This window comes from Lycium ferocissimum, chromosome 2 (assembly GCF_029784015.1).
Source record: "Lycium ferocissimum isolate CSIRO_LF1 chromosome 2, AGI_CSIRO_Lferr_CH_V1, whole genome shotgun sequence".
In the NCBI taxonomy this organism is placed as follows: domain Eukaryota; kingdom Viridiplantae; phylum Streptophyta; class Magnoliopsida; order Solanales; family Solanaceae; genus Lycium; species Lycium ferocissimum.
Window position 1 is genome coordinate 59,724,299 of NC_081343.1, and position 15,686 is coordinate 59,739,984.

The window sequence follows — 15,686 nt, forward strand, 5'->3', positions numbered from 1 at the left end:
TTATTTGTACTTAGATAGTGAATTAAAGAGTAAAGAAAACAGTGGCATACAGTTTTTCCAACACCAGAAGGTTATGATCATCCTGCATCCAGCAGAGGAAAAATCTCAGTTCCGGAAATGTAAAGTCTTAAGAGTGCAGAAAACACCTGTCATGTCAAAAACACCGTGAAAACATGTGCATCTGGAAAGATTAAACCCTCAAAATTACGGACGCTATATGTCGGACAGGAAGAAGTTACTAATAACAATTTCCTAGATCAAAATTTTTCCCTTTTAGCACCATAAACGGCTTACCTTTTCCACTTACATGTCTAAGCAACTACCAGGGCAAGCGAAAACTTCTTTTTGGGATCAAGCAGGTGCGACTCCGAACTATGAAACAAAAATTTATTCCCAATTTGCTAAAAAACAAAGCATGGCAGACACACCTGATGTCCATAAGTTGTTGTAATATCCCAAGTACATCCCCACCGGGGAGGGTGGGGGAGGGGTGTTCCAGGCAACAAAATGCAAATAAGGGAAACAAGAAAAGATACTTTATCTGAGCATGTGTATGCTTAATCTCTCTTCTCACTGCTTTATGTGTGCACCGACAAGCACTCTTTCCCAAGGGAGCATAATAACGCAACAAACCCAAAAGGTGTGCATTTTAACAGACCATGCACCGATTTTAGGCGAAACAATATAATGATTGAAGGTCAAAAAAAAAAAAAAAAAAAAGGATAGATAGACCAAATTTTACACGAGTACAGTCGCAAAAGACCTATAATCTCTGAGAGTTACTGCAGACTTGGCTAAGAACAAAATACAGTGGAAGCTCAGGATTCCTATAGGCGATGCTAACTTTTCAGATGAATGCTTAGTTGTTATTAAACTACTATATCTGACGTTTGTCAACAGTTTTAGTTCTGGTTAAAGGCGCATATCCCCATGCAAGGATATGCGTAAGATTATGGGACCTCTAGTTTTAGAAAAACCACATTGTGGAAGACAAATTATTTAGTATGTGAATGAAATGGAGCTGAATAAAGCAAAATGGATACAGAAAACTTATGTGCCCGAGCCCAACTGATTCGGGATTTAGCCATAGCTCATTGATTGATTATAGTCAACGCTCCACTCATCCTTCATTAGACAGGGTTCCTCAGCAAAGCAACAATCAGTAATTATTTACAATATCTTCTACAACGATTTTAAGAATACTACCAAAGAATAAGAAACAATGAACTATATTAAGATTTTAGGGAAAAGGAAGATAGAAAAGCAATATTCACCCGGCTGAACCAGGAATTGATGACCATGTCTTGTCACAATATCAGAAGTCTAAGAAAAGAATGAAACTAATATGGCTTTTTAGACGTTCTTAATTAAGAACCATTACAGCTTTTAGTCTTTCTTCAACCATGTTTTCACTTCTTCGACCTGCAAAATCATGCACAGGAAACAATCATTAAAACCTCACATCTGAGAAGACTAAGAAAAATACATACAGCTCTTTACCTTCTTCTTGTGGACTGCAAGCTCTTCCGGGAAATGAGGCTTATGTTTGTCAACCCACATGTCATTGTTGCTTTCAAGACCTGATTCAGTTTCACACAATTTAGTCTTTTGACAACGATGAATAACTGAAGACTGAGACGCGAGGAGGACAGGAAAAATAAATACACTGATCGAGAAGACATGTGCTGGCAATCAAAACATCACAAAATCAGGAGGAGCTGAAGAAGGAATGGGAGGACAGGAAAAATAAATACACTGATCAAGAAGACATGTGCTGGCAATCAAAACATCACAAAATCAGGAGGAGTTGAAGGAGGAATTTTCACTGTAAATGCAGGCCAATAATCATTTGCCAACTGAATCGTCAACAGGAAGTCTAAAGACCTTGCATACTTAGATAATACTTGCGTCATGGTATGGATCCCACATTTTAAAATGTGAAAACATCACCCAAAAAGTGAAGTCTTAAATTTCTAAACCGGGGCATCTTAGGTAGTGTTTCCATTCGAGGTTAAGGAACAGCAAGTATCATACTGTTAAGTTGAAAGACCATAGCATCATGAGCAAGAATATAATATCACGACTGAAGCTTGCACTGCATGCAAAACTTAATGAATGTAGTCTGCAAAATGAAATGATAAAACTAAGACATCCAACTTTAGCAGAACATTTTAATGAGATCTGATAACATGGATGTATAAGAAAGGTGAAAAAGTTGCTAAATGTTTGATATGTTGATAAGATGTAACCTATGACAAACTAATGTTTATACTGACAAAGATACTATCACCAACACGGTCAGAAGCCTTCAAAAAACAGAGAGGCAAAACCAATCCCAGTTCATTATTGACATTAATACAAATAAATGCTAAAACCAATCTGTTGAAACTAGCATGCCAGCAGATACCTTGATGCCTATGAAATCGTCATCAAACTCCTCACAAGACCGTTTCATGTGCAATCAGTTATACCATATGTTATTATAATGTCTGAGGTATTCAAAGCAAAAACTAGCAGAACAATGTGTATCTGTGTATCCCAGAAACAATAGAGAATATAGCTCATGGACCACCAATGCAATTAGCTTAGATGAGACACGAGAACTTAAACCACAAAGCAAACATAACCCAAGGTTCCTAAAAAAGACTATTGAATAAATATATTTGGTAAAGCACAGGAGTTTTTTACTTGAGCTTGCATAGATTCAAGGTGTACTTGTAACCAACTCCTATAAGCATTAATTATGGAAGATAGAATATGTAATAGGAATCATTGTTAGCTAGTGGGTACAAAATAGCACTGCACCTACTACTCATTTATCCCAAATGAGATTGAATTTAACATAAACATATACTTACCAATTTTTAACTAATGTATGCATAGATCAAACCGAATGCAATGGATGCACCATCACCGTACCAATGCCACTACTTTACATCTGCTACTGCTATATTATCGGAACCGATGCCGATTTCGATTTCGGGTGGGTGAAATTGGACTTCAATTACCACAGGAACGGTTATCAATGTTCTTTTCGAAAATACCAATGAGATTATCAGAACCCTAGACAGAACTGAATAACTACAGTAGGGAACTTTTGTTTTCGAATGGGAAAATGCGGGCATTATACAAAAACCCTTGTAGAAAACTAAAGGGGGCATTTCGGAGAAAATGACAATGGTCTCTATTGTCAATGTTATTCACAAGTCATATTCAGTGTCATACGACGACGCAAAATAAAAAATTCGTTTCTTGTCTTGTTCCATATTAATTGCTTCTTTGCCTCACGCTTGTAAAATTCCCCTCCCCTTTGCTCTCTATATAATCCCCGTTTCATAACTTCATTAATCAATTCAAAGTTAAATCAAAAGGTGACGACTATTCGGCATAATATATAGTTTCACTGTATAATCACGATGTTATCATATTAGTATTATCAATGGCACCACAAGTTGATATCGAGTATTGGAAAGCAATAACAAAAGCACAGGCTGAGCTCTATGATCTTATATTCAAGAAGAATTACAGTGCTTCGGATCTGCTTTGTTTAGCGTATGCATCCCAATTCTCAATTGCCAAGAATCGTCATGTTGATGCAGGAAATAGCACTTCTATTGACGCTACAACAAAGAACACTCAATCTGTCAATAATAATCTCAAAACTGAAATTGGTGAGCTTCATGATCTTATATTCAAGAAGAATTATAGTGCTTCGGATCTGCTTTGTTTAGCGTATGCATCACAATTCTCAATTGCCCATATTTTCATCATGTTGATGCAGGAACTAGCACTTCTACTGATGCTACAACAAAGAACACTCAATCTGCCAATAATAATCTCAAAACTGAAATTGGTGAGCTTCATGGTCTTATATTCAAGAAGAATTACGTTAGCCGGATCTGCTTTGTTTAGCGTATGCATCACAATTCTCAATTGCCCTAATTTTCATCATGTTGATGCAGGAACTATCACTTCTACTGATGCTACAACAAAGCACACTCAATCTGTTAATAATAATCTCAAAACTGAAATTTGGTGAGCTTCATGATCTTATATTCAAGAAGAATTACAGTGCTTCAGATATGCTTTGTTTAGCGTATGCATCACAATTCTCAATTGCCCTAATTTTCCTCATGTTGTTGCAGGAACTAGCACTTCTACTGATGCTACAACAAAGAACACTCAATCTGTCAATAATAATCTCAAAACTGAAATTGGTGAGCTTCATGATCTTATATTCAAGAAGAATTACAGTGCTTCGGATCTGCTTTGTTTAGCGTATGCATCACAATTCTCAATTGCTCTAATTTTCATCATGTTGTTGCAGGAACTAGCACTTCTACTGATACAAGAACAATGAACACTCAATCTGCCAATAATAATCTCAAAACTGAAATTGGTGAGCTTCATGATCTTATATTCAAGAAGAATTACAGTGCTTCGGATCTGCTTCGTTTAACGTATGCATCCCAATTCTCAATTGCCAATTTTCATCATGTTGATGCAGGAACTAGCACTTCTACTGATGCTACGACAAAGAACACTCAATCTGCCATTAATAATCTCAAAACTGAAATTGGTGAGCTTCAGTTTAGCCTTTTAACTCTTTCTAGACTTCGCATAAGCTAATAATATGCATGTGTCTATAGTGCAATGGTTAATTAGTGCTGAATTGATACTTATCATTTTAAAGTACATGAATATTATTTTGGCCTGCTCGTGGATCTTTGCAGCTACCAATGTTTCAGTAGCATATATTATATCGCTATATATGCCTACATTGATGGAGTTTTCATTTGAAGACGAAAAGTTGACCATTCATCTTTTTAATTGCATACACCATGCCTATATTTTTTATTTATATTAAGTTCTCTTTTGCAATATTAAATACTAGTTTTTTTTTTTTTGGGCGTTTTGCACCCTTAATATATGTTTTAGTTATTTATTATTATTTACATCCTATCCTATTTTTTAAATGATTCACATCCTAACATATTTTCTTGCAAAGCAATAAAACCACTCCTTTAAATATATGAGGAGGGGAAAATTTGAAAAATACAAATATTATATTCTTAAATTTAACTTATATGCCATATTTTTTTCTTTATTCGAATTGTTCCTACTTTTCCCTCAAATATTTTAAAAAGGAGTGGTTTTATTGTTTTTGAAAGAAATAAAAAACAATTAGCGTGTGAATCATTCAAAATAAAAAAGGAGGTGCAAAACGCAAAGAATTCGTAAATTCTACCACCTTCTAATTAATGCCTTTATAATATTTTGTCTGGAGTGCAGAAAGTATCAAGCGCAACCACCATGTCGAAATAACGTATCCCGACCTCTACCAGGTGAGATATATACTTGTTGTGTCAATAATTGTTGTCCCATTTTAGAGTAGGGGCTTCTTAAGTTTGGTAATAATGTGTAGAAAATTGCTATTAAAAAAAAAAAAAAAAAAAAAAACACCGTTCATGTTAGCTAGTAATAAAAAATATTAAGAAAAGACATTGTGCTTAATTACTAAGTAGCGCTATCTTTTTTATTTGGGACTGCAGCTTGCTGGGGTTGTTGCACTTCACACGCTTGGTGGTCCGGTAATTGAGTTTGTCCCTGGTAGAGAGGTACGCAAAGGAAGGATGAAAAGATTAAGCACTTCTTTCATTTATTTTAAATCCATCATTAACTTTTATCTTTCTATCAGGATTCGACAATTTCACCAGATGAAGGATGCCTTCCTGATGTATCTGTAAAAGGTTGACATAACTAGTTGATCTATCATTTTGAAATCCGCGTAATGGATAGACGAGCTACAAAGATTAAAAATTTACTACTCCCTTTGTCCCAATTTATATAACACACTTTTCTTTTTAAAAAGAATGTAGAATGACATATTTTCTTATTTGACAATAATTTAACTTTGAACTTTTTTATGTTTAACGAGATAATTTATAACCACACGTACATATTTGACTTGTTTTAAACAAGAAGATTTAAAAGTCTTTTCTTATTTCTTAAATTCCATGTCCAGACAAATTACTATCACATAAATTGGGACGGAAGGAATACTATTTACTAGTATTACATATCTAATTTATCTGCGAAGTTCACCCTTTGGCAATATGTGGAATGACACTGGATATTATAAAACCCCTATGGAAACCCTTATAGAATCACTGAGCGGCACGTGTATGCTCTAACGTGGGATTCTTTTCACAGCTGATACATCTCATCACACGGGGAAAGATAGTTTTACTTATCATGTTGGAAATAGGAAAAGAAATTCAAATTAGCTAGTACTTGTTATAAGATTAACATTACAATTATAAGAGTTAAACAAACCAAATTTGTCAGTCATAGGCTTTCCCCTCGATTAGAAAGATTTTATATTGCTAGAGGAAAAACGAACTATCTAACTCTAATATCCTTGGTATTCTCCCTGCTGAGAAAGATCCGGATTTAACACCAGAGCTGCTATGAGAGGAGTTAAACTGGGAGGGACTTTATTATTATCATATTTGGTGCATAATTGTAGTAGTTCTTGCAGTTTATTTGTTTCTGAACTACTTGAATATAAGAACTCTTGCTTCGTTCTGCATCTACGTGGCGGTTACATGTCAATAATCTTGTGGATGACATTCTTTAGCTTCTTTGTAATTTCACTGTTTCAGTCTAATTTCATCGTCCTCTAAAGTGTTGTTTCCACTTGTAGTTCCATATATTTCTCAGGAGAACTTCTGAGAAAGAAAAGAAAAAAAAACATATTCCAACTTGTGAAGCTCTTGAATATCATGGACAGTGACCATGAGCTGGCTTGGTTACATCCCCTATTGCTAACATTGTGAATATTGTTAAAACTGTTATCAGCAACCTCGGAGCAATTATAAACTTGGCATGAGTTTTTGAGAACTCTAAAGGTCAGTGCTATATTCCTGCACACGTCTTTTATCACTTACGGTGTTCCTCTTTTTGATGCTGTTCTTTTAGGTACGTCAGATTTAAGAGACGTCTTTCACCGAGTGGAAATCTCTAACTCCGATCATATAGTAGCATTATGTGGAGGCCTCAAACTGGTATTATATAATATGGATTTGCATCAACATACTGATATTTCTCACACATAAATTCTATTTGTCTTAAGGTTCGTCTATATATTGGGTTTGCTGCTGCAGGCCAGAAGAGCTGGTGCGAAGACTTTGCAATTTGACAACTCATACTTTAAGTATGATTGCTATACACCCAGACTTTTTTTTTATTGTTCACCATTGGTAAAAAAGAAAAATTCTCATGTTAACTTTCCAAAATGATATGTTAGGGAGCTCAGTGAGGAACCTCATATTGATAAAGCTCTACGTGACGATCCAGAATCCCGCAGCTGTGTGCAACGTTATGCAACGGTATTATGATAGCTCATGTTAACATGTCTATTCTCAAAGTTCAATTGTTGCAACACATCATATAATTTGTCAACACACAACTTGCATCATTTAAGAAGAAAAATATCGTTAAAATACCAGCAAGGCTGGCTAAAATGACTGGACATTAATTTGTTTGCTCTTGTTTGTCACTCTCTCAGATAATGAGTGAGGAAATGAATGGAATTGCTTGTGTCACGAGAAATCAATGATATTGTTTGAGTACTTTCTTCTGATGATACAATATGCTCATATCTACTGTGGCCAAAACAACTGCATTTTCTTCAACTTCCTACCTAAACAGTCTAACTCAAAGGTTTATTTGTAGTGATGATTAAATTTAATCAACTTAATTCTGTGACAGGATGAAGATGCTTTCAAAAGAGACTGCGTAGTGGCACACAAGAAGCTCTCTGAGCTTGGATTACCGCATTTAGCATTTGACAATAACACGTTACGTTCGAAGAACATGCCGGTGACAGTGACACAAAGGGCTGTTGGAGTTGCTGTTGCAGCCGTTGTTGCAATATTCAGTGTCTTCTATCTAATCAACAGGAGGAGAGCTAATAAGTATTCGTCACAGTTGTTCCACTAACATTGGTCGACGAGACTCAACAGAAAGAAATAGTAAACCAGAAACTGAATTTGAGCAAGAATAAAAGAGACTGTTCTCCACTGAATAGCTCCATGTTTCATCAATAATAAATCTTAAGGATATCTCCATGTTGCATCAATAACTTGAGTATGTGCCTTTGGTGACTTTTAAATATTTAGAATTCTACAAAAGGTTTCAATTATTGTTCATAGATTGCATCACATTTTCACATTGACAAACCTGTTACTGAAAGAGTGAAATTATCACATGAGAAACAAGAAATGACTTTTTATTGAAGATTAATTGGAATTCCAAAGGCACCAACAATACCAATAATTATACGCCGCCTAAAGACATTAGAGGTCTTACCACATACGACCTCCTAGAGCAGGTATGGGGTAAAGGAGAACAAGTGTATCTCCGATGATAGTTAAAATCAATGATGTTACTGTAATTTAAAAATGCAATTAGATTACTAGTCATAGTTAAAATAAATAAAGTTAGTCAGGCTCGTGGACTCATAGACAAGGTAATGTCTTGAAAAACCCTCAATCTTTTGTCGACTTTCCTCGGAAGGATAGCAGTATCTTTACTTCCTTCCAGCTTGAATGTTTCCTGAGTTGAGCCTAGAGCAGCGGCAATTATAGCATCTTCAAAATCCTTGCTATCTGGCAGCAATCCTGCCCATCTATCCTCTGTTTTCTCTGGTGAAATTGACTGCTTTCTCATCTTATTCTCTGGTTCAGTAATTGTTCTCATTAAGTGAGATGCATTTCCAGATCTTGTTCTCTTAAGACTTTCTGGAAAAGGGGCATTTGCTGGTTCCTTAATGATCTTGGATGAATAAAATGGGGGAGCGTCGATATTGAGTAGGTTCCCATATGAAATATTTGGCTTCAACTTACTCTTTTGCAGAGTAGGACCTGTCTTGTTTGTGATGATGTTAGCAGAATTGATGTTCTCATTAGCAAATTCATCTTGAGGCTGGCGGCATGACTTGGTACTATTACTCAAAGTGCTAGTACTATTATGTTCCTTGCAAGGCTGAGGCTGCCAGATAGCAGAAGAGCCCAAGAAGGCATCAAACAGCTTACTTTGTTCAATTCTATCATCACTTTTATTCATCATTTCAGACTCGAGGTCTCGGAGCATTTGTTGTGCTCTCTCGTAGGCCTTGAGATGCGAATCTACACCTCTGGGCCCGTCTACCACTGCTGGTTTAACTCTCCGAAGTGTCTCTTTCGCCTCGCCAACTCTCCCTTGTTTCATCAAGCAAATACCCAAATTGCACATCTTGTTGTTGTCTGGTGCAATCACTAGTGCCCTACGATAAGCATCCTCTGCTTCAATGTAGTTATTTTGTTGCATCAGTGCCCACCCTAAATTCCCCTGGAAGATTAATAAATACTTGTTAAATGATTTTTATCTAAACCTATGAAGTACAAGTCTCACAATTTTGTATTTTACCAGTAATCTAGTTGCTTCTTGCTCCACAGAAACCTGAAACTTCTTCCCCTGGGATCTGGCCGTTTTCGTGCGCTTCCCATTAAAGGCCAAACCTTGTTGTATCAAAAACAATTTATGCCTCAAGAGGACTATTTGGTCATCCAATCTTCCACATCTCTGCAGATATCACAATTTTACAGATTGTTAATGGTAGAATAAAGAAGAAAGTTTGAAAGATTTTTGCAGTGCTTTGAAGCAGTAATATGCTTCTCAGATATGTAAATATTTAGAAAATGTAACAGACCTTATATAGGTCTAACAGGATATTGTCAAGAGCTTCCTGTGCTTGATCTGAACACCTACTTCTCAAAGATTTAACAGCTTCAATGGCTTCTTCAGCCCTATTTTGTTGTTTCATTACAATTGCCATATCTTTAAGAGCACTATCCACTCTGTCTCCTGCATTTATTGCTGCCCAAAACAATGGAATTGCCCTTTCCGGATCCTTTTCGACCAACTGAAAGTATAAATGGAAAAGACATAACATTAATTTATAGTAGAACCAATCAAATCACAACAATAAAACTTATAAAATGAATGGACATAACAAAATATGCATCCAGACAGAACTAGATTAGTATTTGAAGTTTAGTTTGAGTTCGGGATTCTACCACAACTATTAGGTAGGGGTTAAATTGAACCACTAATTTTCGAAGCGGAGCATAAATGTTATGTGTAAAAATTTATACAAAATTACAATAAATTGTAGATATGAACCCGTAACTTTTTAAATATAAAAAGTCCAATGCTAAGAATCTTAAAAGATTGAACTGATAGAGTTTTAATCGCCTTTCTTCACCACTCACTTAATTTACTCATTCGAAACCAATTATTTGTACTTAGATAGTGAATTTTTAACACATACAGGTTCCGTTACAAAGTGACAGGGTTCAAATGTTGAACCCATATCTTACACTCTGCATTCCCCCCTGCATCCAAAAAAAGTTATATGGGGTAGCCAAAGAAGCTTACTTGAACATTTTTCGCTCGGACATAAGGGCTGTCCCCGATGGGAACTTTGTGGGCAACGTGAAAGGATTCGGAACGAGTTCTCGAGACACCAAGGGGTTTGGCCGGAGAAGATGGGGCCGATTTGGTGGGTCTGAAACCAGGGGGTGCATTCCACATATCTTGCAACATCTTCTTCTACTATTTCGTATTACGTGAAATGTGAGCACCAAATTGACACAAGAATATGTGGAATCTGAACAGAAATGAAGGGCGAGTTGAGAGAGGTGCTTAGGAGAATAGAACAGAAATAGAGAACAAGGGAGAGAGACGGACTGACAAAGTTATGAGTTGGGTCTAATTTAGGGAGAGACTTTCAAATTTTTCTGACCGTTGTTAATTGTAGTTACCGTTTTTTTACTAGCCGTTGGGTTCTCATTATTTTTTGGAAAAATGTCAGAATGCCCTTAAACTATATCGAATTGAATAAAAATATCCTTCGTTAATTGGTTGATCCAAAAATGTCCCTGCTGTTAATAGTTTGGTCTGAAAATGTCCCTGTTGTTAATTAATTGGGTAAAAAATGCCCCTATTATTATTATTTAATTGGGTAGAAAATTTATCATTTTACTAATAAACATATTGTTTCTTTCTTTTTAAACATATTTTTTTCTAATTAAACTATTAGTTTTAAAGAAACTTTTTCTTGTTTTTTTTTTTTAAAATTCCTTTAACTAATAAAAAAGTGGGAAATAATCTTTTATTCTTCTTGATTGTTTCATCAATTAAAATAGAATAACCCCATGTACTTTTTTAACTGATAATATAGGTGATTATAGTAACCCTGTCATTAATTTTCTTTAGATAACAATAAAAAAAATTCCTAATAAAATAGGAAATACTTTATTTCTTAATCTTTTCCAAATTGAAGTAGGATAAACAATTACTAATCCTTGGTTTCTTGGTTTAAAGTTAAAATACAACAATCATAATACGCAGAACACGAAAATTTATTACATTTCTGCAAATCACAAAATATCTATACAATATCGTCGATAACACGAAAATTTATTACATTGCTTCAAATCAAAAAATATCTATAAAATATCGTTGAAGGAGTTATTGTTGACCCTTTTTTCATTTTAACTTTTAAACCAAGGATTATATTAACAAATGTTTATCCTACTTCAATTCGGAAAAGATTAAGAAATAAAAATATTTCTTATTTTATTAGGAGAATTTTACCATTATCTAAATAAATTTTAATGATGAGATTACTATGAGCTTATATATATGACATATAATATCGCTTTAAAAAAGTGCATGAGGTTATTCTATTTAATTGATCAAACGAGATTAAGAAAAAATAATTACTACCCTTTGATCCCCTTATCTTCCCTTTGCTTTAGGCACCCCAAAATTTTAGGCCCCAATTTTTTAGTTAATTAGTGAATTTTATAATTTTAGTTTTGCTTAAATATTAGTGAAGTTTGAAGGAAAAAGTAAAAAGTAAAAAAAGTTTATAATAGAAGAAAGAAAGAAAGAAAACACTTCTTATAGTAGAAATATTTTAGAATTTTGAATTAAACTATTCATATCTTTATATTAGTAAATAATTTTTTATACAATAACATCCAACGAATTGTATTGCAACCACATGACTACCACTAAATTAATTTTTACCAATATAAATAATAGCAATAATATTACTATGTGAAGTTAAAATTTTTATATCTTTAATTTTAAGGATACACTTAAACATTAAGTATGGGAAGAAAATACATAAACCTCTTATTAAAAATTAGTTTTCAGCCGCTAATTTTACCAAGTCACCCATAGATTGAATTAAGATGAGCTTAGTAAAAATAAAATAAAAACATGCTACTATTCACACTTTTTTTTTTATTAGTTAAAGGAATTTTAAAAGAAAAGAAATTAGAAAAGATTTTGAATAATATTCGACCGTTGTAGTTACCGTTTTACTAGCCGTTGTGTTTCTTATTATTGTTTACGAAGATGCGCTATTACGATGTACAGGGGCGGATCTATGTACATGGATGAGGATGCCACGACACCCGGATGCCTTCGTCGAAATTCTATATATGTATGAGACATTAGTTAAGTAGCTCTCGTGCCACCCGTAGTCACAAATGTGCGCATGGCATCAGTGACAAGTGGACACGTTTATGTCTCAAGGACGTGAGTTCGATTCCAGTATAACACACTCTTATATATTTTTTTATACTGCGTTTTTCGTTTATTCTGCCAAAAAGAGTTAACGCCCAGCTTGATTCAGACACAATGCTTGATTAGAAGCTAAGCGCCTTATCCATCGGGCCATGGGCACAACAATGTCTAAATACACGAGTCAGATACGTTAGTTGTAAAAACTTTTAAACTTAATTTTAGTTAACCTTTTTCATATTAATTTTTTCTGACTTATTTTTCTTCCATTTTATTTTAAGCGTGAAATAATAATAATTTTCTTATTTCAATTTTTCTCCTCCTCTCTATTTGTCAAAATTCAGAACTGTGCAGTAAGTTGCTCTTGCTCATTGTTCTATTATTTAAATCATTTGGATGCATATTATAATTTTAGTTTAACTATGATAGTGTAAATCTTGGTGAAGTTTACAAAATAAGATGCTGCAACAAAGGACGACATGAAAACTAGACTAGATTCCATTTGATTTATTTGGCCTCTTCAGATTTTTTATTATTGTCAGTCGAGACTTTTAAATATGGCTTTGTCTCACTTACTGAAATTATGTATGTGAAGATTTTGCCTCTTTATATTAAGTTTGTTACATAGAGTGTGAAGTATTTATTTAATGTAAATAATTATGCTAAGATTGAGTGTTTTTAGAATATGGAAACTTGCTGAGTGCAATTATAAATGGACGATATTTATTTATAATATTACTAATATTGTTAAAAGTTTTCTTTGCGCTAAGTTGTCATAATTATTTCACTTTTTTCGCTTAATCCATCTGTCTATATAAATCGAAAAGGCAAATAACCTGAATCAAAGCTCAAAGTTGATCAATCCGACCAAATATTTATCTTATTTGGACTTTATAAATGGCAACGTCGCGTGGCACCCATAACCTCCGAATTTTGAATCCACATCTGACCGTGTATGTTCCTCTAACTATGCATTTATGTTTATTTGGTCCTCCAAAGTATTTCTAGTTTCCTTTTGGCCCCTGGCTTTAGTTCTACACTAATTTTATCATTTGTAAAGCGAGCTAAGGGTAATTGTTTTCTCCATGGTGAAGGAGATTTCACTGTTGGCAGAAGTTGCCATGCCAGGCAATAAATAGTGCTCCTTTCCATTACATTTTATGTGATATTATTTTCTTATTAGTTGGTTTAAAAAAAGACATATTTTTATATTTGAAACAACTTAACTTTAAATATTTCATTTTATCCTTAACGAGATCATTTAAACACACAAATGTATAAAAGTTTACGATCATAAACATTAAAAGTTTTTATTTCTATTTTAATTTTTGTACTGAGTTAAAATATGTCACATAAATTAGAACGGTGAGATAAGAATTATATGTCCTTTATAAAATTAGACTGGGCACTAAGAATTATTGAGTTAAAATATCATTATATAGAAATATCACTACTCCTAGAAAGTTATAATAAGGTTTGCCTCTATCCTCAAAGAAATGGAGTAAAATGGAGTGCTCAGTTAGTTGAAAAGATTACTGTAAGGATCAAAACTACTTATTCTAAGCAACTGTCATATGCTGGTAGACTTCAAATCATTAATGCTGTAATTTTTTCTATCTATAATTTTTGCGCTGCTATGTTTATATTACCTCAGAGTGTGTTGAAAGAAGTAGATAAACAATGCTGAGAATTTCCGTGGGGCAGAACTGAAGAGAGGAGGAAAATGACTCTCGTGGCATGGGGAAAAAGTTTGTGCTCCAAAGAAGTATGGTGGGCTGAATGTCAGGAGTTGCAAGACATGGAATGTTGCATCAGTTGGCAAATTACTGCAACAATTGGCTACTAAACAGGACCCGCTTTGGGTGAAATAGGTACAAGGAATATATATAAAGGATGATTGAGATATATGGGACCATATTCTAGTTGTTGATAGCAATTGGGATTAGAGGAAATTGAATTCACTGAAGGTTTAGATGATGAACTGGTATAATAGGGGTATTTATCAACTTGCTCCATCTGGAACTGAGTATATTGTTTTGGTTGGTCAGCTGTCAAGAGCTCAGAACTCATATGGACTTCTATGATGCTGCCTAAACATAAAATGATCATGTGGATTGCGTATCAGAATAGGTTGCTTAGAAAGGAGAGAATGCAGAGATTGAATATCCCAGTTAATGAACTCAAATGTTGCTTGTGTGATAGAGATGAAGCAAAAACTTGGACTCATTTATCTACTAGATGTGATTGATTTTTTAGAAGTGAAGACTGCAATTTCTAACTGGGCAGGAATTAATTTCCGGCAAAGGGAGTAACTCAGAGCTTGCAATAGATTCAAAGGAGAAGATAAAATAGTTTTTACAGGAAGCAGTTGCTGCTCTATTTAATTTGGAGTTATGATTTATCATACATGACACGCCAGGAATTAGAGGATTTTCAGGAACACTACTGTAAATACAAGTTTTGCTACAACACAAATTTAAAAGAAAGTTAAGGAAAGGATAGATATGTTACAAAACTCAAAGAGAGCTCATAGATATCTTAGTTTGATTACTAGAATCTGTTATTAGGTTGCTTCTTGTTGGGTTTTTTCCCTAGATGAAGTCTACTTGTTCACTGCACCCTTCTTGGGAGGTGGCGGTGACACTAGATGCTCTCTAGTTTTGTAAAGTTTTCTTGTTGCAGTGGTAATGTTTTCACAGTTTATTATAAAAAAAAAAATCTAATTTTTCTATAATGTTTCATATCTTTATCTATTTACGCTCTCTCCTTTCCGGTTTATGTAATGATGTTTATTTGGGCATAAAGTTTAAAAATGAATGAGAGACTTTTGAAACTTGTGATAAAAAATACATCATAAATATATGCGTAATTATAAATAATCTTATTAAAAGTAAAATAAGAAGTTTAAACTCAATATAGAAATGCGTCATTCTTTTTGAAATTACTAAAAAAAGTATATGAAAAAAGACATAAAATCATCCCTAAACTTGCACCGAAAGCTCACTTTAATAATTAAACTTTGGAGGCATTTTTTTTACCCCGTT

At 34.1% G+C, this 15,686-nt stretch overlaps 2 protein-coding genes and 1 long non-coding RNA gene across 3 annotated transcripts in view; 2 read left to right on the forward strand and 1 right to left on the reverse strand.

Annotated features, from left to right (window-relative positions):
- The window catches only part of LOC132046424 (cell wall protein IFF6-like), a 64,604-nt gene extending 58,743 nt beyond the window's left edge, over positions 1-5,861 (forward strand). Inside the window, exons 2-9 of the mRNA XM_059437051.1 lie at positions 3,600-3,671; positions 3,782-3,853; positions 4,146-4,217; positions 4,328-4,399; positions 4,508-4,579; positions 5,293-5,345; positions 5,553-5,618; positions 5,699-5,861. Coding sequence (XP_059293034.1) covers positions 3,600-3,671; positions 3,782-3,853; positions 4,146-4,217; positions 4,328-4,399; positions 4,508-4,579; positions 5,293-5,345; positions 5,553-5,618; positions 5,699-5,755 — 536 coding nt within the window. The 3' untranslated portion in view covers positions 5,756-5,861. The remainder of the gene's footprint in view (positions 1-3,599; positions 3,672-3,781; positions 3,854-4,145; positions 4,218-4,327; positions 4,400-4,507; positions 4,580-5,292; positions 5,346-5,552; positions 5,619-5,698) is intronic.
- A 372-nt stretch (positions 5,862-6,233) lies between these two features.
- LOC132046427 (uncharacterized) lies at positions 6,234-8,151 on the forward strand. The gene is made up of 3 exons (XR_009412699.1): positions 6,234-7,216; positions 7,310-7,391; positions 7,774-8,151. It is a non-coding gene; the product is annotated as an uncharacterized LOC132046427 (long non-coding RNA).
- Positions 8,152-8,264: 113 nt separating this feature from the next.
- On the reverse strand, positions 8,265-10,797 carry LOC132046421 (protein POLLENLESS 3-LIKE 2-like). The gene is made up of 4 exons (XM_059437048.1): positions 10,483-10,797; positions 9,755-9,967; positions 9,472-9,627; positions 8,265-9,393 (listed from the first exon to the last, which is right to left on the reverse strand). Exons 1-4 carry the CDS (start codon positions 10,648-10,650, stop codon positions 8,509-8,511), a joined length of 1,422 nt encoding a protein of 473 aa, XP_059293031.1. The 5' UTR covers positions 10,651-10,797; the 3' UTR covers positions 8,265-8,508.
- Positions 10,798-15,686: the final 4,889 nt, after the last annotated feature.

Coding starts and splice junctions, on each gene's coding strand:
- LOC132046421 (XM_059437048.1), bottom strand. CDS start 10,650: ATGTTGCAAGATATGTGGAATGCACCCCCTGGTTTCAGACCCACCAAA. Junction 9,968..10,482: donor TCCGAGCGAAAAATGTTCAA/GTAAGCTTCTTT, acceptor TTATACTTTCAG/TTGGTCGAAAAGGATCCGGA. Junction 9,394..9,471: donor AAGAAGCAACTAGATTACTG/GTAAAATACAAA, acceptor TTAATCTTCCAG/GGGAATTTAGGGTGGGCACT.